The 22,444-nt window shown below is 44.2% G+C and overlaps 1 protein-coding gene across 1 annotated transcript in view; it reads left to right on the top strand.

Annotated features, from left to right (window-relative positions):
• The window catches only part of ATP8A2 (ATPase phospholipid transporting 8A2), a 1,572,980-nt gene that overhangs the window by 892,307 nt on the left and 658,229 nt on the right, over positions 1 to 22,444 (top strand). Inside the window, exons 25-26 of the mRNA XM_030202396.1 lie at positions 13,244 to 13,427; positions 20,658 to 20,768. Of these exons, the coding sequence (XP_030058256.1) occupies positions 13,244 to 13,427; positions 20,658 to 20,768 (295 nt within the window). The remainder of the gene's footprint in view (positions 1 to 13,243; positions 13,428 to 20,657; positions 20,769 to 22,444) is intronic.

Genomic DNA, 22,444 nt, shown 5'->3' with positions numbered 1-22,444 from the left:
CCTACCAGCTCTACACGAGCATTCATTTGCGGAACTCAGTGCGGCAGCTTGAGAGCTTGGTTGATGCACTCCCACCGGAGCAGACCGAGCCTTTTCACCAAGTGGTCAGGCACCAGAAGGCACTTCAATCCGGTTTTCGCCCCCTGCACTCGACTGAAACGGCACTCTCTAAAGTTTGTAATGACCTGCTCCTGGCCAAATCCAGAGGTCACTACTCCATCCTCATCCTCGATCTTTCCGCCGCGTTTGACACTGTCATTCATGATTTACTTCTTGCCACGCTGTCCTCTTTTGGGTTCCAAGGCCCTGTCCTCTCCTGGTTCTCCTCTTATCTCTCCCACCGCACCTTCAGGGTACACTCCCATGGATCTTCCTCCACTCCCATCCCTCTATCTGTTGGAGTTCCCCTGTCCTCTCCTGGTTCTTCTCTTATCTCTCCCACCGCACCTTCAGGGTACACTCCCATGGATCTTCCTCCACTCCCATCCCTCTATCTGTTGGAGTTCCCCAGGGATCTGTCCTTGGACCCCTTCTCTTCTCAATCTACACCTCTTCCCTGGGCTCGCTGATCTCGTCTCATGGTTTTCAGTATCATCTCTATGCTGATGACACCCAGCTATACCTCTCCACACCTGACATCACCGCGGAGACCCAGGCCAAGGTATCGGCCTGTTTATCCGACATTGCGGCATGGATGTCCAACCGCCACCTGAAGCTGAACATGTCCAAGACCGAGCTGTTCGTCTTTCCTCCTAAACCCACTTCTCCTCTTCCTCCACTCTCTATCTCTGTTGATAACACCCTCATCCTCCCCGTCCCATCTGCCCGCAACCTCGGAGTCATCTTCGACTCCTCCCTATCCTTCTCTGCACATATCCAACAGACTGCCAAGACCTGTCGCTTCTTCCTCTTCAACATCAGCAAAATTCGCCCTTTCCTCTCTGAGCATACCACCAGAACTATCGTCCACGCTCTCATTACCTCTCGCCTTGATTACTGCAACTTACTCCTCACCGGCCTCCCACTCGGCCACCTATCCCCCCTTCAATCCTTCAATCCGCTGCTGCACGTCTTATATTCCGCCAAAACCGATATACTCATATCACCCCTCTCCTTAAATCACTTCATTGGCTTCCGATCAGATATCGCATACAATTCAAGCTCCTCCTCCTTACCTACAAATGCACTCAATCTGCGGCTCCTCACTACCTCTCCACCCTCATCTCCCCCTATGTTCCTGCACGCAACCTCCGCTCACAGGACAAAGCCCTTCTCTCAGTACCCTTCTCCACCACTGCCAACTCCAGGCTCCGCCCATTCTGCCTTGCCTCACCCTACGCCTGGAACAATCTTCCTTTACCCTTACGCCATGCCCCCTCCCTACCCATCTTCAAATCTCTGCTTAAAACTCACCTCTTCAATGCTGCCTTTGGCGCCTAACCGCTCGAGAAATATAAAATGCCCCAATCTATCCACCCTATCAGATTAACTGTTCACTCGTCCTCTAGATTGTTCACTTGTCTTTAGATTGTTCTCTTGTCTTTTAGATTGTAAGCTCTTTGAGCAGGGACTGTCCTTCTATGTTTAAATTGTACAGCGCTGCGTAACCCTAGTAGCGCTTTAGAAATGTTTGTTAGTAGTAGTAGTAGAAGGTGTGTCGCAAGTTCCTGTCCAGTGGCATTTACGACACTTGCGATGTGACATCCAGATTTTCTGCTATGGGTGTAGTGATGGGCAGACTCTCATGGCTGCGTGCCTCTAACCTGGAGGAACGAACTCAGCAGAAAATTGCGGATATCCCTTGCCGGGGGGATCATCTTTTTGGTGAGAAGGTTGAAGAGTTGATTGATCATTTCTATCAGCGTGATAACGCTATGGACTCTCTCTCCCGACGGGCGCCTTCTGCATCTGCTTCCTCTTCTAGGAAGTTTTTTAAAGGGAAGAGAAGTGCGCCTTACGCCTCTAGGGCCGTAAGTACACTCCTACTTCCCGACAGCTGGTTCAGGCTCTGCCACAGCATGCTCGTTCTCGTCAACAGCGTGCGCCTAAACAGGCCCCTGCAGCTCCCCAGCAAAAACCAGGGACGGGTTTTTGACTGGCTCCAGATGAGCATAGCCACCATAAATGTGTCCATGCTGGACGATCTGCCTGTTGGGGGGAGGTTAATATTTTTTCACCAAAGGTGGCCTCTCATAACCTCCGACCGGTGGGTTCTTCAAATAGTCCGGTTAGGTTACACCCTAAATCTGGAAACCAAACCTCCAAATTGCCCACCGGGAGCTCAGTCCTTCAGCTCCCAACACAAGCAGGTACTTGCAGAGGATCTCTCCGCCCTTCTCAGCGCCAATGCGGTCGAGCCCGTTCCACCAGGGCAAGAAGGGCTGGGATTCTATTCCATGTACTTCCTTGTGGAAAAGAAGACAGGGGGGATGCGTCCCATCCTAGACCTAAGGGGCCTGAACAAATATCTGATTCGAGAAAAGTCCAGGATGCTTTCCCTAGGCACCCTTCTTCCCATGATTCAGGAAAACGATTGGCTATGCTCTCTGGACTTAAAGGATGCTTACACTCACATCTCGATACTTCTAGCTCACAGGAAGTATCTGCGGTTTTGGCTAGGAACGCAGTACTTTCAATACTGTGTGTTGCCTTTTGGCTTGGCGTCTGCGCCCAGGGTCTTTACCAAGTGCTTGGCAGTTGTTGCAGCGTCTCTACACAGACTGGGAGTGCATGTGTTCCCTTATCTGGACGATTGGCTGGTGAAGAGCACCTCCCACGACGGAGCTTTACAGTCCACGCAGATGACTATTCAAGTGCTGGAGCTTCTAGGGTTTGTCATCAATTACCCAAAGTCCCATCTCAACCCAGTTCAAAAATTGGAATTCACTGGGGCTCTGTTGTGTACGAAAACAGCTTGTGCCTACCTTCCCAAGCCAAGAGCGGACAACCTTCTGTCTTTAATCTCCAGGGTTCAAGCGTCTCAGCAGATCACAGCTCGGCAGATGTTGAGACTTTTGGGGCACATGGCTTCCATAGTTCATGTAACTCCCATGGCACGTCTTCACATGAGATCGGCTCAGTGGACCCTAGCTTCCTAGTGGTTTCAAGCTGCAGGGAATCTACAAGATGTGATCCAGCTGTCCATCGACTTTCGGAATTCACTTCAGTGGTGGACAATTCGATCCAATCTGGTTTTGGGGCGCCCATTCCAAATTCCTCAGCCACAAAAAGTGCTGACGACGAATGCATCCCTCCTCGGGTGGGGAGCGCATGTAGATGGGCTTCACACTCAAAGAGCTTGGTCCCTTCAGGAAAAGCGTCTTCAGATCAACCTCCTGGAGTTACGAGCAATCTGGAACGCTCTAAAGGCTTTCAGAGATCGGTTATCCAACCAAATTATTCTGATTCAAACAGACAATCAGGTTGCAATGTACTATACAAACAAGCAAGAGGGCACCAGATCTCGCCCTTTGTGTCAGGAAGCCGTACAGATGTGGCTTTGGGCTCGCCAACACGGCATGTTTCTCCAAGCCGTTTATCTGGCTGGCGTAAACAACAGTCTAGCCGACAGATTGAGCAGGATAATGCAACCTCACGTGTGGTCACTGAGCATGGCTGTCGCCAGAAAGATCTTCCGAGCATGGGGCACCCCCTCGGTGGATCTTTTTGTCACTCAATTCAATCACAAGGTCCCTCAGTTCTGTTCCAGACTACAGGCCCACGGCAGGCTAGCGTCGGATGCCTTTCTCCTTCATTGGGGGACAGGCCTTCTGTACGCATATCCTCCCATACCTCTGGTGGGGAAGACTTTGCTGAAACTCAAGCAAGACCGCGGAACCATGATTCTGATTGCGCCTTTCTGGCCGCGTCAGATCTGGTTCCCTCTTCTTCTGGAGTTGTCCTCCGAAGAACCGTGGAGATTGGAGTGTTTTCCAACCCTCATCACTCAGAATGAGGGGGCGCTTCTACATCCCAACTTCCAGTCTCTGGCTCTCATGGCCTGGATGTTGAGAGCTTAGAATTTGCCTCCTTGGGTCTTTCTGAGGGTGTCTCCCGAGTCTTGCTTGCTTCCAGGAAAGATTCCACTAAGAGATGTTACTCTTTTAAATGGAAGAGGTTTGTCGTCTGGTGTGACAGCAGGGCCCTAGATCCCTTTTCATGTCCTACACAGACCTTGCCTGAGTACCTTTTGCATTTATCAGAGTCTGGTCTCAAGACCAACTCCGTAAGAGTTCACCTTAGTGCGTTTAGTGTTTACCATCAACGTGTAGAAGGTCAGCCTATCTCTGGACAGCCTTTAGTTGTTCGCTTCATGAGAGGTTTGCTTTTGTCAAAGCCCCCTGTCAAACCTCCTCCAGTGTCATGGGTTCTCAATGTCGTTCTCACCCAGCTGATGAATCCCCCTTTCGAGCCACTGAATTCCAGCCATCTGAAGTACTTGACCTGGAAGGTCATTTTCTTGGTGGCTGTTACTTCAGCTCGTAGGGTCAGTGAGCTCCAGGCCCTAGTGGTTCATGCTCCTTACCTTAAATTTCATCAAAACAGAGTAGTCCTCCGCACGCACCCTAAGTTCTTGCCAGAGGTGGTGTCGGAGTTCCATCTGTACCAGTCAATTGTCTTGCCAACATTTTTCCCCGTCCTTATACAAGTCCTGGCGAAAGCAAGCTGCACACTTTGGACTGCAAAAGAGCATTGGCCTTTTACGTGGAGCGGACAAGCCCCCACAGACAGTCTGCCCAGTTGTTTATTTCTTTTAATCCCAACAAGAGGGGAGTTGCTGTCGGGAAACGCACCATATCTAATTGGCTAGCAGATTGCATTTCCTTCACTTATGCCCAAACTGGGCTGACTTTAGAGAGCCATGTCACGGCTCATAATGTTAGAGCCATGGCTGCGTCAGTGGTTCATCTCAGGTCAGCCACTATTGAAGAGATCTGCAAGGCTGCGACATGGTCATCAGTCCACACATTCACATCTCACTACTGCCTTCAGCAGGATAGGCGACGCGACAGTCGGTTTGGGCAGTCGGTGCTGCAGAATCTTTTTGGGGTTTAGAATCCAACTCCAACCCTCCTAGGCCCATTTTTATTCTGTTCCAGGCTGCACTCTCAGATGTTTCTCGTTTCAGGTCAATTTTTGTTATGTCCTCGCCGTTGCGAGGCCCTATCGACCACTGTTTGTTGTGTTGAGTGAGTCTGGGGGCTAGGGATACCCCACATGTGAGAATATCAGCCTGCTTGTCCTCGGAGAAAGCGAAGTTTCTTACCTGAAGCAGATATTCTCCGAGGACAGCAGGCTGCATATTCTCACAAACCCTCCCACCTCCCCTTTGGAGTTGCTTTTCTTTCATCTTTTGGATTCAACTGAGGAGCGTGTCCGTGCGGCGAACGGGAAAACGTGCGCGCGCTTGCACGATGAGATCGTCTCGCGCGACGGAACGCTCTGGAAGAGACTTTTAAGATTTTGCTGCAAAATCCTCCGGGCCAACATGACGTCACCCACATGTGAAAATATGCAGCCTGCTGTCCTCGGAGAATACCTGCTTCAGCTAAGAAACCGCTTTATTCAAAAGGGGTACCAACCAAGCCAAAAAAACTTTTCATGTCTGATGTACCTGTTAACTGACACCAAGTCACACCCATAAGCTTTCAAAGGGACTAACACAGCGGCAGCATTTTTTCAAATCTTAAGCTAAATCATGACCCGCATTCATAACATACGATGTAAATGTAGTAAAAAACATACACATACTTGATCCTGATCCATCCTTGTCATTTTCAGGGCTCAGACCAAAATAAAAAAGCTCTGCCTTACACTCGCCCTACTTCCCACTATTGGAGTTGCCGTCAAAACCCACGCCAGTCCATCCTGATCTGTCTTGCCATATACATGACACAGGTCATAGAAGTTCCTCCGGCATTATCCTCACATTCCAACTACTAGACTTGTCAAAGCTGTCTCCAGCACATCTTTCGATTTAAGGACCCTTGTGTCTATTCCATGCATTTTTTAAAAGTTCTTTCACTGTTTTTGTCTCCAACAAGCCAGACCTTGTAAGAAACACAGTCTTTATTAATAGATGAAAGCTCCATGGGGGGGGGGGGGGGGGGGGGGGGGGGGGGGTAAAGGGGATACTCCTGCCTGCTTACACCTCAATGAATATCAACTCCCAAATTTTTAACAAGGTCCAGGGGATTTCCAGCGGGGGTTAGAATAAAGGGAAGAAGAGGAATTGTTAAATGAAGTGAGTTTCTTAGATGGAACTGGAGGTGAAGGAGGCAAAAGCAGTAAAAAAAAAAAAAAAAGCAAGACAGGCGGTCTGCCAAATCCAATATGCAAGATAAAACAACAATCAGACCTTGTAAGAAACACAGTCTTTATGAATAAAATGCCCGACATGGTCATGTTTCGCCAGTACAAATGGCTGCATCAAGGGCAGTAGGTCACCAGCTGATGCAAAATTCCAAAATCAGCTTGGCTGGTGCAGCTGTTAAAACATAGCAAGCAAGATTCAGGTATCAATCTCATGAAAACGCTGTGATTGCAGTTTTTTTCACTACATTCACAGTGTTTACATGAGTTACTGATCCCAAAGTCTTGCTTGCTATGTTTTAACATCTGCACCAGCCAGGCTGATTTTGGTATTTTACATCAGCCGGTGACCTACTGCCCTAATACAGCCATTTGAACTGGTGAAACATGGTCATGTTGGGAATTTTATGTTCAAATAATGGGAATTTTCAATCTATTAATAAAGACTGTTTCTTACAAGGTCTGCCTTTTTGTTTTATCTTCCATATTGGATTTGGCGGAACGCCTGCCTTACTGGTTTTTGACTGTTTTTGTCTCCTCCACCACCAGTTCCATCTGAGAAATTAACTTCTTTATTTAACAATTCCTCTTCTTTCCTTTGTTCTGACCTCTGCTGGAAATCCCCTGGACTTTGTTAAAGATCTGGGGGTTGATATTCAATGAGGTTTAAGCAGGCAGAAATATCCCCTCTATCTCCCATGGGACTGTGTGGTTAGTGCTGGAGCGGCTTGTAGGTGCAGTTGGGGAGTTTTAGGCAGTTACGTAAGTACATAACTATTGCCATACTGGGAGAGACCAAAGGTCCATCAAGCCCAGCATCCTGTTTCCAATACACATACCTGGCAAGATCCCCAAAAAGTACAAAACATTTTATACTGCTTATCCCAGAAAGTGGGTTTTCCCCAAGTCCATTTAATAATGGTATATGGACTTTTCCTTTAGGAAGCCGTCCAAACCTTTTTTAAAACTCCGTTAAGCTAACTGCCTTTACCATATTCGCTGGCAATGAATTCCAGAGTTTAATTACATGTTGAGTGAAGAAACATTTTCTCCGATTCGTTTTAAATTTACTACATTGTAGCTTCATCACATGCCCCCTAGTCCTAGTATTGGAAAGTGTAAACAGATGCTTCACTTCTACCCGTTCAACTCCACTCATTATTTTATAGACCTCTGTCATATCTCCCCTTGGTCACCTTTTCTCCAAACTGAAGAGCCCTAGCCACTTTAGCCTTTCCTCATAGGGAGGTCATCCCATTACCCTTTATCATTTTCGTCGTCCTACTCTGCACCTTTTCTAATTCCACTATATCTTTTTTGAGATGCAGTGACCAGAATTGAACACAATACTCAAGGTGTGGTCGCACCATGGAGCAATACAAAGGCATTATAACCTCATCATTTTTGTTTTCTATTCTTTTCCTAATATACCTAACATTCTATTTGCTTTCTTAGCCCCCGCAGCACACTGAGCAGAGGGTTTCAACATATCATCGACAATGCCTAGATCCCTTTCTTGGTCGGTTACTCCTAACGAGGAACCTTGCATTACGTAGCTATAATTCGGGTTCCTCTTTCCCACATGCATCACTTTGCACTTGCTCACATTAAACGTCATGTGCCATTTATACGCCCAGCAAATTTAATTACATCACTAGTTACTCCCATCTCTAGGTCATTTATAAATTTGTTAAAAAGCAGCGGTCCCAGCACAGACCCCTGGGGAGCCCCATTAACTACCCTTCTCCATTGAGAATACTGACCGTTTAACCCTACTCTCTGTTTTCTATTTTTAACCAGTTTTTAATCCACAGTAGAACACTACCTCTTATCTCATGACTCTCCAATTTCCTCTGGAGTCGTTCATGAGGTACTTGGTCAAATGCCTTCTGAAAATCCAGATACACAATATCAACCAGCTCACCTTTATCCATATGTTTGTTTACCCCTTCAAAGAAATGTAGTAGATTGGTGAGGCAAGATTTCCCTTCACTAAATCCATGTTGACTTTCAGGCTTATTTTCGAAAGAGAAGGGCGCCCATCTTCCGACACAAATCGGGAGATGGTCATCCTTCTCTCAGGGTCGCCCAAATCGGCATAATCGAAAGCCGATTTTGGGCGTCCTCAACTGCTTCCCGTCACGGGGATGACCAAATTTCACAGGGGTGTGTTGGCACCGTAGTGAAGGCGGGACTGGGGCGTGATTAAGAGATAGGCGTCCTCGGCCGATAATGGAAAAAAGAAGGGCGTCCCTGGCGAGCACTTGGCTGACTTTACTTGGTCCATTTTTTCTTGCGACCAAACCGTGAAAATGTGCCTGAACTGACCAGATGACTACTGGAGGGAATCTGGGATGACCTCCCCTTACTCCCCCAATGGTCACCAACCCCCTCCCACCCTAAAAAAAAAAAACTTAAAAATTTTTTTGACAGCCTCTATGATAGCCTCAAATGTCATACCCAGCTCCATGACACGAGTATGCAGGTCCCTGGAGCAGTTTTAGTGGGTGCAGTGCACTTTAGCCAGGCGGACCATCTCAACATTTAGGTCGACCATCTCTAAGGTCAACCTAAATGTTGAGATTTGGGCGTCCCCGACCGTATTATCAAAATGAAAGATGGATGCCCATCTTGTTTCGATAATACGGGTTTCCCCGCCCCTTCGCATGGCCATCCTGTGAGGACGCCCTCATGAAAACTTGGGCGCCCCGTTTGATTATGCCCCTTTTTGTCTCATTAATCCATGCTTTTGCTCTGTAATTTTGTTCTTTATAATAGTCTCTACCATTTTGCCCGGCACCGACATCAGACTTACTGGTCTATAATTTCCCGAATCTCCGCTGGAACCTTTTTAAAAAATTGGCGTTACATTGGCCACCCTCCAATCTTCCGAAATTACATATTACTAACAATAGTTCCGCAAGTTCATTTTGCAGTTCTATCAGTACTCTGGGATGAATACCATCCAGTCCAAGATATTTGCTACTCTTGAATTTGTAGAGCTGCCCCATTACATCCTTCAGGTTTATAGAGAATTCATTCTGTTTCTCCAACTTGTCAGCTTCGAATACCATTTCTGGCACTGGTATCTCACCCAAATCTTCCTCGGTGAAGACGAAGCAAAGAATTCATTTAATCTCTCTGCTATGGCTTTGTCTTCCCTGATTGCCCCTTTTACTCGTCGGTCATCTAGCGGTCCAACCGATTCTTTTGCCGGCTTCCTGCTTTTAATAACTCTAAAAAAATTTTCACTATGTGTTTTTGCCATGTTCAATGCTGGTGCCTGCATAGCTAAGCAGGCAGATAGGACCATAGAGAAGACAGTTCTATCATTGCCCACTTAGCTGTATGAGTGCTGGCACTAAATACAGGTCATTGCCTATATAACTTCTGGGTTCGGGGCTGACCCAGTTGTTCAGTGCTGTGCCCAGGTTACATTTATCCTGCGGTGGTCAGCGACTTTAAACCCACTGATTGATGCAAGTTATCGGGTGGTATATTTTTATTTATTCAGTTCACATTTTATTTCTTCCCTGTCATCCCCTTTTCCTAAGGAGAGAAATGATGGGACCCAGTTAATAGCCATACACTCTGGTTGAACTGTAGCATACTTCACTCTGACATCCTCCTTTAACCTCCGACTATGCTCTACCACCCCTACTCACCGTAATGGCCATTGTCTCGACCTCATTCTCTTCTCTTCCTGCTCACCTTCCAATTTCTGCACCTCAGTCCTTCCTATCTCAGATCATCACCTAATCACCCTCACACTTCATCACCCTCCCCCTCAACCTCGCTCAACTATAGCCACTGCCTTCAGGAATCTCCAGGCTGTCGACCCCCCTACCCTATCCTCTCACATCTCCAATCTCTTCCCTTCCATCTCGTCTTCCGAATCTGTCGACACGGCTGTCTCTGCCTACAATGAAATTCTCTCCACTGCTCTGGATACCCTAGCACCATCTGTCTCTCGACCCACTAAGTGCATTAATCCTCAGCCCTGGTTAACCCCTTGCATCCGTTACCTTCGCTCCTGCACCCGATCTGCTGAACGACTCTGGAGGAAATCTCGCACCCTGTCAGACTTCACCCATTACAAATTCATGCTATCCTCCTTACAGTCCTCCCTATTCCTTGCCAGACAGGAATACTATTCTCAATTAACTAATTCTCTCAGCTCCAACCCTCGTCGCCTCTTCGCCACCCTCAACTCCCTACTTAAAGTGCCCTCCGCTCCCAACCCCCCCCCCCCTCACTCTCTCCTCAAACACTAGCTGACTACTTCCGCGATAAGGTGCAGAAGATAAACCTTGAATTCACTTCCAAGCCTTCTCCTCCCTGTGACTTCTTAACCCACTCCCCCAACCAACCTAGCCTGGCCTCCTCCTCCTTCTCCTCCTTCCCTGAGATCACCGAAGAAGAAACTGCTCGCCTTCTCTCTTCCTCTAAGTGCACCACCTGTTCCTCAGATCCCATTCCCACCAATCTGCTTAACAACATCTCTCCTACAGTAAACCCCTCAATCTGTCACATCCTCAACCTCTCTCTCTCCACTGCTACTGTCCCTGACACCTTCAAGCACGCTGTAGTCACACCACTTCTCAAAAAACCATCACTTGACCCCACCTGTCCCTCCAACTACCGCCCCATCTCTCTTCTACCCTTCCTCTCCAAATTACTTGAACGCGCTGTCCACAGCCACTGCCTTGATTTCCTCTCCTCGCAGGCCGTCCTCGATCTCCTCCAATCCGGCTTTCGCCCACTGCACTCGACAGAAACAGCACTCTCTAAAGTCTGTAATGACTTGTTCCTCGCCAAATCCAAAGATCACTATTCCATCCTCATCCTCCTCGACCTATCTGCTGCCTTTGACACCGTCAATCATAATTTACTTCTTGACACGCTGTCCTCATTCGGGTTCCAGGGCTCCGTCCTCTCCTGGTTCTCTTCGTATCTTTCCCATCGCACCTTCAGAGTATATTCTAATGGCTCTTCTTCCACCCCCATCCCGCTCTCTGTTGGGGTTCCTCAAGGTTCTGGCCTTGGACCGCTTCTTTTCTCGATCTACACCTCTTCCCTGGGCTCGCTGATCTCATCACATGGTTTCCAGTACCATCTCTATGCTGATGACACCCAGCTTTATCTCTCCACTCCCGACATCACGGTCGAAACCCAGGCCAAAGTTTCGGCCTGCCTTTCAGACATCGCTGCCTGGATGTCCAACCGGCATCTGAAACTGAACATGGCAAAGACTGAGCTCCTTGTCTTTCCACCCAAACCCTCTTCTCCTCTTCCCCCACTTTCCGTCTCTGTTGACAACGCCCTCATCCTCCCCGTCGCTTCAGCCCGCAATCTCGGAGTCATCTTCAACTCCTCCCTCTCCTTCTCTGCCCATATCCAGCAGACAGCTAAGACCTGTCGCTTCTTCCTCTATAATATTAGCAAAATTCGCCCATTCCTCTCTGAACAGACCACCCGAACCCTCGTCCACTCACTCGTCACCTCTCGTCTTGACTATTGCAACCTTCTTCTCACTGGCCTCCCGCTTAACCATCTATCCCCCCTTCAATCTGTCCAAAATTCTGCCGCACGTCTTATCTACCGCGTGAACCGATACTCTCATATCACCCCTCTCCTCAAGTCACTTCACTGGCTCCCGATCCGCTACCGTATACAGTTCAAGCTTCTCCTTTTAACCTTCAAATGCACTCAATCTGCAGCCCCCCATTACCTCTCTACCCTCCTCTCCCCGTATGTTCCCACCCATAACCTCCGCTCTCAGGACAAATCACTCCTATCTGTACCCTTCTCCACCACCGCTAACTCCAGACTCCGCCCATTCTGCCTCGCATCACCATATGCCTGGAACAGCCTTCCCGAGCCCATACGTCATGCGCCCTCCCTGCCCATCTTCAAGTCCTTACTCAAAACCCATCTCTTCTCCCTTGCTTTTGGCGCATAACCACCTTCCCCACTCTTGATACCTACACTGACTAATAGTTTGTAACCTTTAGATTGTAAGCTCTTTTGAGCAGGGACGGTCCTTCCCCATGTTAAACTTGTACAGGGCTGCGTAACCCTGGCAGCGCTATAGAAATGCTAAGTAGTAGTAGTAGTAGTACTTAATTGTAACTGATGCTGAACTTTTAAAAGCATTTTACTCAAATATAACGTAGTAATTATAATGGAATATTTAATTGAAGTATATCATCTTGTTAACATGCAGATCAGATGATATCTTTCAGTAGCTTATTATACAACTGATGAATTATTAGAAACAAAGATTGATATCTAGATTATATGTATAGAGCCTCTTTGAAAAAGGAAGAATTCTACTATAGAAGATGGTAAGAAATAGTTTTAGAATGGCACAGTACATTCACTTACGTTGAAGGAGAAATACAGTATTTCAGGATGTTCACTATAAATATCCTTGAGATATATTTTCATACATTTAGTAAACCTAACTAATTTGTATATTTGACTTCTCTGAAAATTGGAGCTGCTCACAGCCGTTAAAGTCTGGCACTGTGCATCCCTGAACTGAAGGGTGGTCACCTTATTAGGATGACTTTAACTTGATGTCATAAGAAAGAGATGAATCAGTTCTCATATCCTCATTTTCTAAATCTTTTTTAAAGGTTTTTTCAGTTTACAACTGGAATGATCTAAAACAGAACTGAAGCATCTGTTCTTTGTGGTCTGAAGTCAGTTAAAAAAAAACAGAGAGCAAGAGAATGAGAATTGAATTGTGCATACTTTTCTAAAAATGCTGTTTGGCATGTGTTATATAGCTTAAAGGTTGAATTGGGAACCTTTCCAAGAACTGCTCTTTGAGAATATCTAAATCTGGATTACAGCTGTCTCTCTGGAAAGACTTGAATAACTTAACATAACGGAAACTGGCTGACATTCTCTTTTTACTTTTCAGAGTGTCTCCAATACAGAAGTCTGAAATAGTAGACATGGTAAAGAAACATGTGCATGCCATCACATTAGCCATTGGAGATGGTGCCAACGATGTAGGAATGATCCAGACCGCACACGTTGGAGTTGGAATCAGTGGGAATGAGGGCATGCAAGCAACCAACTCCTCTGACTACTCCATAGCACAGGTCAGAAGCACAAAGTAACAGCTGCTGTATCTTGTTGACAGAGGTATCAGCTGTGCTAGAGTGTGAGCAGTTCAGAGCTCGCCTTCAATCCAAGGGAATTATTTTGCTCTTTGAGGCTGCTATGTAAAATTGACACCTCAGATGTATTTGAGCTCCTTTTAGTTCTGATCTTGTCATTCCCTTTGGAGCAATGATCTTTTCCTCTGTCGGAGGCTTAGGTTTCTTCCCACCAGCTGTGAAGTGTTTAAACTGTCCCATAGGCAAGAAGAGACACAGTGCTGGATAGTTTTATTTAAAGTCCGTATAATTGCAATTTGAATTTTCTTCTATGTGCTTTTATGAGTAAAATTTGTTTATAAAGGCAGTACTGGGGGCACTCAATAGGCACTAGTAGTTTCTTTGGCTAGTTTCATAAATATTTAAGGGAAAAATCATCTTTATTAAAATTTGAAAAGGTAACAACACACAAAAAATGTTAGCTTACAATGGCATTATGCACAAAATTCTCTTAGAACAAAATAGCTTTGGATGAGAACAGTACTCCTCCCCCACCCATCCACCCCATACGCCCCTCCTCATTACCCTATAGGGCTCATTTTCAAAAGAGAAAACATTTAAAAAGTGACATAAAGCAGCATTTGGACATTTTTCTCACCAAATTATCAAAATCGGTATTTTCAAAACCCATTTTCCAGACGTTTTTCTATTCTGATTGTCTGCAATTCATCCAAATCTCAAGGGGCGTGTTAAGGGTGGTATTTGGGTGTTCCTAGACTTGGACGGTTTTCAGCCATAATAGAACAAAATTAAAATGCCTGGGACTAACACGTTTTGAGCTAGACCTATTTTAATAATGACTAAGACACAAAAAAGTGCCCTAAGTGACCAGATGATCATTGGAGAAATAAAAGAATGACCCCCTTCTCCCCCAGTAGTCACTGACCCCCTCCTACCCCCAAAGATGTGAAAGAAACAGTACATACCAGCCTCTATGACAGCCTCAGATGTTATAGCCAGTCCTATAAGAGCAGCAAGCAGGCCCCTGAAGTAGCCTAGTGGTCAGTGCAGAAGGGGACACAGGCCAATAATCCACTCTAATTGTTGCACTTGTTGTGAAAAATATGAGCCCTCCAAAACCCACCAAAAACCTACTGTACCCACATAAAGGAGACATCTGCAGGGCTATTGCACTGGTGTTCAGTTGGGTACAGTAAGCTTTTGGTGGGTTTTGGATGGCTCCCTATACATTATAAGGGAGCAATGGTGAGATGTGTACCTGGGAGCTTTTAGATGAAGTCCACTGCAGTTCCCCTAGGATGCCCCACTTCTCTGCTGGGATGTTTGTATGGCCAGTCTGTTAAGAATGCTGGCTCCTCCTACATCCCAATGGCGTGAGTTTGTGTGTTTTTCACTTGGATTGGGGTTTTTTTTCTTTTCGAAAATGGACCAAAAAAGGTAAATGCACAGAGCACAAAAACATCTAGCAAGTGGCCATGTTCAAAAAAAAAAAAAAAAAAAAGATAGACATTTTGCTGTTTCAAAAATCGCTATACTTGCTATTCGGATTCTGGACATTTTGAACAAAACGTCCAAAGTTAGACTTAGATGTCGTATCAAAAATGCCCTTCCATGCATTCAATCAAATTCTTAACCTATTTAGAAGAGTGCTACGTTAACAAACATACAGTGGTGGAAATAAGTATTTGATCCCTTGCTGATTTTGTAAGTTTGCCCACTGACAAAGACATGAGCAGCCCATAATTGAAGGGTAGGTTATTGGTAACAGTGAGAGATAGCACATCACAAATTAAATCCGGAAAATCACATTGTGGAAAGTATATGAATTTATTTGCATTCTGCAGAGGGAAATAAGTATTTGATCCCTCTGGCAAACAAGACCTAATACTTGGTGGCAAAACCCTTGTTGGCAAGCACAGCGGTCAGACGTCTTCTGTAGTTGATGATGAGGTTTGCACACATGTCAGGAGGAATTTTGGTCCACTCCTCTTTGCAGATCATCTCTAAATCATTAAGAGTTCTGGGCTGTCGCTTGGCAACTCGCAGCTTCAGCTCCCTCCATAAGTTTTCAATGGGATTAAGGTCTGGTGACTGGCTAGGCCACTCCATGACCCTAATGTGCTTCTTCCTGAGCCACTCCTTTGTTGCCTTGGCTGTATGTTTTGGGTCATTGTCGTGCTGGAAGACCCAGCCACGACCCATTTTTAAGGCCCTGGCGGAGGGAAGGAGGTTGTCACTCAGAATTGTACGGTACATGGCCCCATCCATTCTCCCATTGATGCGGTGAAGTAGTCCTGTGCCCTTAGCAGAGAAACACCCTCAAAACATAACATTTCCACCTCCATGCTTGACAGTGGGGACGGTGTTCTTTGGGTCATAGGCAGCATTTCTCTTCCTCCAAACACGGCGAGTTGAGTTCATGCCAAAGAGCTCAATTTTTGTCTCATCTGACCACAGCACCTTCTCCCAATCACTCTTGGCATCATCCAGGTGTTCACTGGCAAACTTCAGACGGGCCGTCACATGTGCCTTCCGGAGCAGGGGGACCTTGCGGGCACTGCAGGATTGCAATCCGTTATGTCGTAATGTGTTACCAATGGTTTTCGTGGTGACAGTGGTCCCAGCTGCCTTGAGATCATTGACAAGTTCCCCCCTTGTAGTTGTAGGCTGATTTCTAACCTTCCTCATGATCAAGGATACCCCACGAGGTGAGATTTTGCGTGGAGCCCCAGATCTTTGTCGATTGACAGTCATTTTGTACTTCTTCCATTTTCTTACTATGGCACCAACAGTTGTCTCCTTCTCGCCCAGCGTCTTACTGATGGTTTTGTAGCCCATTCCAGCCTTGTGCAGGTGTATGATCTTGTCCCTGACATCCTTAGACAGCTCCTTGCTCTTGGCCATTTTGTAGAGGTTAGAGTCTGACTGATTCACTGAGTCTGTGGACAGGTGTCTTTCATACAGGTGACCATTGCCGACAGCTGTCTGTCATGCAGGTAACGAGTTGATTTGGAGCATCTACCTGGTCTGTAGGGGCCAGATCTCTTACTGGTTGGTGGGGGATCAAATACTTATTTCCCTCTGCAGAATGCAAATAAATTCATATACTTTCCACAATGTGATTTTCCGGATTTAATTTGTGATGTGCTATCTCTCACTGTTACCAATAACCTACCCTTCAATTATGGGCTGCTCATGTCTTTGTCAGTGGGCAAACTTACAAAATCAGCAAGGGATCAAATACTTATTTCCACCACTGTATATAAAGACAGGTTTTAGAAAAGACGTAGCACCTGGAATTGAGACATCAAGGCTGGAATGTCTCAAGATCCACTAGTATTTTAGAAAAGGATCTGCATACATGATGAAATGGACATGTGCCACTTACATGTCACTGGCACACCCCTTTTAGTATCATACATTTTAAAAATATCAACTGGTCAACATGACACTTGCAACAAGCAGACAAGTGGAGATCAAACAAAGGATCCAAGGAAGCCAGATCTTAATGGTCCAATACATTTATTAAAAATACAACACAAGTATGGTGCAACAGGAGGTGCAAATCAACACGGGCCGTGTTTTGGCAATGAGAGTCCAATCCTCTATGTCACTATTTCTTCTGATATGAAAAGGAACCAAACTCTCTTGCCATCTCGATACAGAGATTAAACCTCAAAACCAGCTGCATTGAGGTGGCAAGAGAGTTTGTCGGTTTGATACTATTAAACCAGTGGTTTCTTGTGCATTACACCTTTGGTTAAATCTCTTTGAAATTGGGCAGAGTATTTAGGGGCTCTTTTACTAAAGTGTGTTTTTTGCAGTTACACATGTTAACCACAAAAAGTAATGTATGGTAACTGCAGAGACTGTACAGTACATGTAGGAGGCATATCCTGCATTTAGCACACAGGGCACACAGTTAACATATAGCCACCTCTTTACATGCTAGGTTGAGAGCATGGGCCCTCTGCACTCTCGCACTGAGCATATAATATGGTAGCTGTGTGTTAAAATAATAATAATTTTTTTTTTAAATTTATTTGTTTTCCCAAGTCCAAATTCTAAGCAGATAACATATAAGACAAACAAAATTAAGCAAAAATATAACTTAAAAACAGAATCATGTCATCAGATCCAACAATGACACAGCATTCAAAACTTCATGCAATAAAATGGATATAATAAATTCATTGCTCCTTTGATCCATACACTTGATGAAAAAATACAATTTTAATTCTTTCTTAAATTGTGATATGCTTTGAAGTGCACAAAGCTCAGCAGGCAAGGCATTCCAAAGTCTGGGGCCCAGTCACCTAAGTTATCCCCCCTTCAGGCTTTGACCCCCTTACAGAAAACCCTGCTCCCATCCCTCTGCCCCCCCTACTGAATCTTATCCGGGAGCTATCATTGGTGGAGCAATGCTACTGGGTGACAGTGATCCCCCTCTGCTGCTGATGGAGTCAGTGCTGTCCTCTAAAACGGCACCTGCCTCTAGCAGTAGTCCAAATTTCAGCGAGGATATCCTGTTTCCTGATGGGTTCATCTTAACTGTTGTTGTAATCTACCTTGGGAAGCCTGGTGTTAAAAAGAATAGAAGTAAAATTAAACTCTCCTTTCTTTAGGGCACATGGAATCACATCTTCACCTCATCTCTTTTGTACAAATAGCATGTTACAGGGACAAGTGGTTTTCATAAGTCAACATAATAAAAATAAATTTCTTCTTTCATGCAGATCTCTCATTTGTTTTAACATAACGAAATAGGCTATAAGCCCCCAATGCAGTCCATTGGTTTTCTTATATTTTGTCCTTTTGATGACTTACACTGTGCAAAAACCTGCCCCCCAACTTATACTGTGCCAAAACCTGCTCCCGCCCCCACTGCCACAATAATGCTGCCATCCCCCTCTTGCATACTACAGTCCTACCTTGCCTCCTGCCCTGGTGGTATAGTGGCCTCTGCGGCTAAATGGTGGCCCTGAGCATGAGTACTTTGAAGAGGTGGAATTCAATAAATTAAATTGGCTAAAAAAAGTAAACAGTTCTTTTGTTTTTGAAACTGAACATATTTCTAAATGTAAATTAATATCTCCAAATAACAAATTGCATTTTAAGTATAATGAGTTTCTAATAATAAAATCAATAAAATCTCTTTAGCCTTAAGCCATTTTCCAGGAGGACAGTAGAACAGTATACATGTTAAAGTTTCATCCAAAGAAGTATCTTTCACCTGAAAGAAAAGAATGTCTAATTCTGGGTTACAAACAGCACCTAATAGATTAAGTTAAAAAATATAAACAAAAAAACTTTCATGTATTATAACAAGACCCCTTCCTCTTATCCCTTTTCTAGATAGAGTTTTGATTTTATAACCAGTTAGACAAAGTTCCTTGATAATAGGATCAACTTCAGAGAATGTCTAAGTTTCTGTTAAAAATAAATAACCTGGTTGACAGTCTTCAATCCAGTCTCTAATTAGAGTTGCCTTATTTCATACAACTCTAACATTTAGATAAAAATCAGGTACAGGTATAACGTCAGAAATACCTGATTCAGCTCAAGGGCCCCTTAGTTATTTATCATCTAACAATATACAGATATAGGCAGTCTAGCATGAGAAACCATATGTCTTACTAACTACTGAGGTTTGGTAGTTAATTGATTTTAAATAAAAAAAATCTATAATGGCAAATAGTCTATGAAAAATGGCTGCACTCTGTTTTATGTTGTCAATTTGTCTAGAAATTTTGGGGTCAATGTTCAGCTGCTGGTGTTGAATATTTTGCTCACCGTCAAGGTAGTTATTCTCAGATATTCAAAGCTGGGCCCTGTCTGGGCTTCGACTTTGAATATCCAGTTATTTTTGAGCCAGTTATCACACAGTTGATATTTAGCATTTGTGGCCATGAAATCGGTGTAGAAAACATTTCCACCTAAGCATATTCTATAAGCAGTTCTTAGATTTAGGCATGGTATATAGAATATGCTTAGTCGATATCCTAATAACTGAAACTATGCGCATCCATTTACACCAATGACAATGTGGCGTAAATCCTGGTGTGAAGATTTAGAAGCAGAGGGCTATATTCTATAACAACATGCGTAAATTTTGAAATGCCCATGAAACATCCATTTCCTTGCCCATAACCATACCCCTTTTTGCTTGCATGCATTCAGATTTGGGCGCAGTGTGTTACAGAATACGTTTAGGGAGTTGTGCACGTAAATTCTAATTATTGTCAATTAGTGCTCATTATTGTTTGTTAAGTGCTGTTAACAATTATGCGTATAAAATGCGCATAACTGATTGGCTTAAGCCAATTATGTTTTGCACATTGTTATAGAATTCGCTTGGATTTCAATGTGGAATACTAGGGGGCCCTTTTACTAAGGTGCGCTTAAAATGGCCTGCGGTTGTGTAGATGCATGTTTTCGGCGTGCGCAGAATCATTTTTCAGTGCACCTGTAAAATTTAAAATTTTTGCTGAAAATGGACGTGCAACAAAATGAAAATTGTCGTGCACCCATTTTGGGTCTGGAACCTTTCCGCCAGCCATTGACCTAGCAGACCTAGCAGTAACCGGGTGGTAATTGTCTATGTGCGTAAAATGCCAATTAATGCCTAATTACCACCCGCATGCCAGAAAATAAAAATACTTTCCTGCACACATATTGGACACGCATCAAAAATGAAATTACCACAAGGGCCTTGAAATAGCCAAGCGGTAACTCAAAATTGACACATGTTGGGCGCACATAGAAATGTGATCAGGAGAGTAGCATAAGTGGAGATTGTATCTACAGAGTCCTCCAGAAAACCACTCTCTGAAGGAGCCAAAAACGGCCCTAGGTGTGCTATATAGAATCCGGGGGTTAAGGACTGATTGTCAGCACTAAAGTGGCCAAGTGCTGACTCTGCTCTTGGACTGCTCCCAACATAGCCAGCTGTGAGTTAGGCACTAACCACCAATTTCAGTGGCATCTAGCCAGCTAAGTGCCACTGAAAATTAGCAGCTAGCCCTGACCAAGCAATTTAACCAGTGAGCGGCTGGCTAAATCGCTTTGAATATTGGCCGGTTGCTTTTTTGCAATGCTGCTCTATAAGTAATTTATTTCAGTTGCCTCCCCTTTTTGTGTTCAAGTTCCCTTCCTCTTTTGTGTTCAAGTAAAATGGGTGTGATACTTATTCTGTTTTTCTTCTGTCTCTAGTTTTCCTATTTGGAGAAGCTTTTACTAGTCCATGGAGCATGGAGTTATAGTCGTGTGACAAAATGTATCCTATATTGCTTCTACAAGAATGTGGTCTTGTATATCATTGAGGTAAAATTTGCTTTTATAAAATAAAGATTTCCCATAATACACCATTGGAAACAAGGAAAAAAAGAATATTTATATTAAATGAAGAAATGCGAAGCAATATAGATAATGAATACATATCAAGCAAATTACAGCCCTCATCAAAGGGGAGATTGGAATATATATTTCAGCAGGTAAACAACAGGAAATTCTAAGAACAAAGTATTGAACAATAAAGAGAATCAATACTTATGTATAGAACTCAAAGTACTCCAACCTGCCAAACAGTACTACAGACTACCATGTCCTTGCAAAACTTTCTCGAGATGTGAAGAGTCATAGAATATATATTGAATCCCCTGAAATGTAACATAACATTTACACGGGAATCAAAGAAAAAATGTAGTACCAATAGCTAAAAAAGCTATTAAAGCTTTAAAACTAAAAAGGCTTTCCTTAATAATTGGGTATTCTGGGAAACATCTTGCAAAAGAGCATAGTTTTTTCTTTTTAAAGTAAGCTCTTAATACCGCCAATTTATCTCCCTCATGAAGAAATGTGATCAGGAGAGTAGCCCTAGTGGAGATGGTATCTACAGAGTCCTCCAAAAAACCAGTCAAATCTGCACTCTCTGAAGGAGCCAAAACTGCTTGCTCACTCTCCTGACCAACTAAAGAAATCGCTCTTTCTTAGAAATGAAATAACATTTTACCAATACCATTTCTTCAGAATTTGGCAAACCTAATGCCTCCTTAAAATATTTACTTGCCTGCATTCAGTGTGGTCAAATGCTTTTTCAGCATCTAATGAGATAACACAGGCTGGTGTTTGTAGTGACTGTGCAGCATGAATATTATGTGAAAAAAATTCTGGTATTATCAGAAGATAATCTGCCTTTTACAAAATCTGATTGAGAAGGATGAATTAATTAAGGGTCCGTTTTACAAAGGCGCGGGAGGGCCTACGCATATACAACATGTGCCAAATCGGTGCATGCCTACTCCAACGGTAGAAAATAATTTTCTATTTTCTACCTCAGGCCACTTACCCAGTGGTAAACAGCAGTTGGCGCATGCTGCATGCTTACCACATGGGTAGCGCATGAGACCTTACCGCTAGGTCAATGGGTGGTGGTAAGTTCTCAGGCCAAAAATGGACATACGTTGGTTTCAATTTTAGCGTTTGTCCATTTTTCGGCCCCTTTAAAAAAAGCCCTTTTTCTTAGACACGGTAAAGATGGCCCAGTGCACATCCAAAAGACATGCTCGCACTACTGCAGGCCACTTTTTACTGCAGCTTAGTAAAAGGACCCCTTAGAGATAATTTAGAGATGGCCTGCCTTGGTATAGGAGACAACTTCATAAACAATGTTCAAATATTATACTCCAGCCCCACTGCACAGTTGTTTATTTATGGTTCATTAATACAAACCTTTTCTTTAACTAGAGGAACAAGACAAGGCTATTCCCTTTCCCCATTACTTTTTATTTTGGATCTCGAGCCACTACTAATCATAATTTGTTCCTCTTCAAATATACATGGGATTTCTGTAGCAAATACCCAGATTAAATTATAATGTCCAGAAGTTATCTTCTCTGGAAATTATCATTTCCAGAAGTTTCTGTTCCAAATATTTTTAAACTAATTGAAGATTTTGACAAATTATCTGGTTATACAATTAACTAGGAAAAAACTGAGCT

The sequence above is a fragment of the Microcaecilia unicolor genome, chromosome 4 (genome assembly GCF_901765095.1).
Source record: "Microcaecilia unicolor chromosome 4, aMicUni1.1, whole genome shotgun sequence".
NCBI lineage: Eukaryota > Metazoa > Chordata > Amphibia > Gymnophiona > Siphonopidae > Microcaecilia > Microcaecilia unicolor.
The sequence above is the reverse complement of the archived record's forward strand: the minus strand, read 5'-3'. Positions and strand labels throughout refer to the sequence as shown.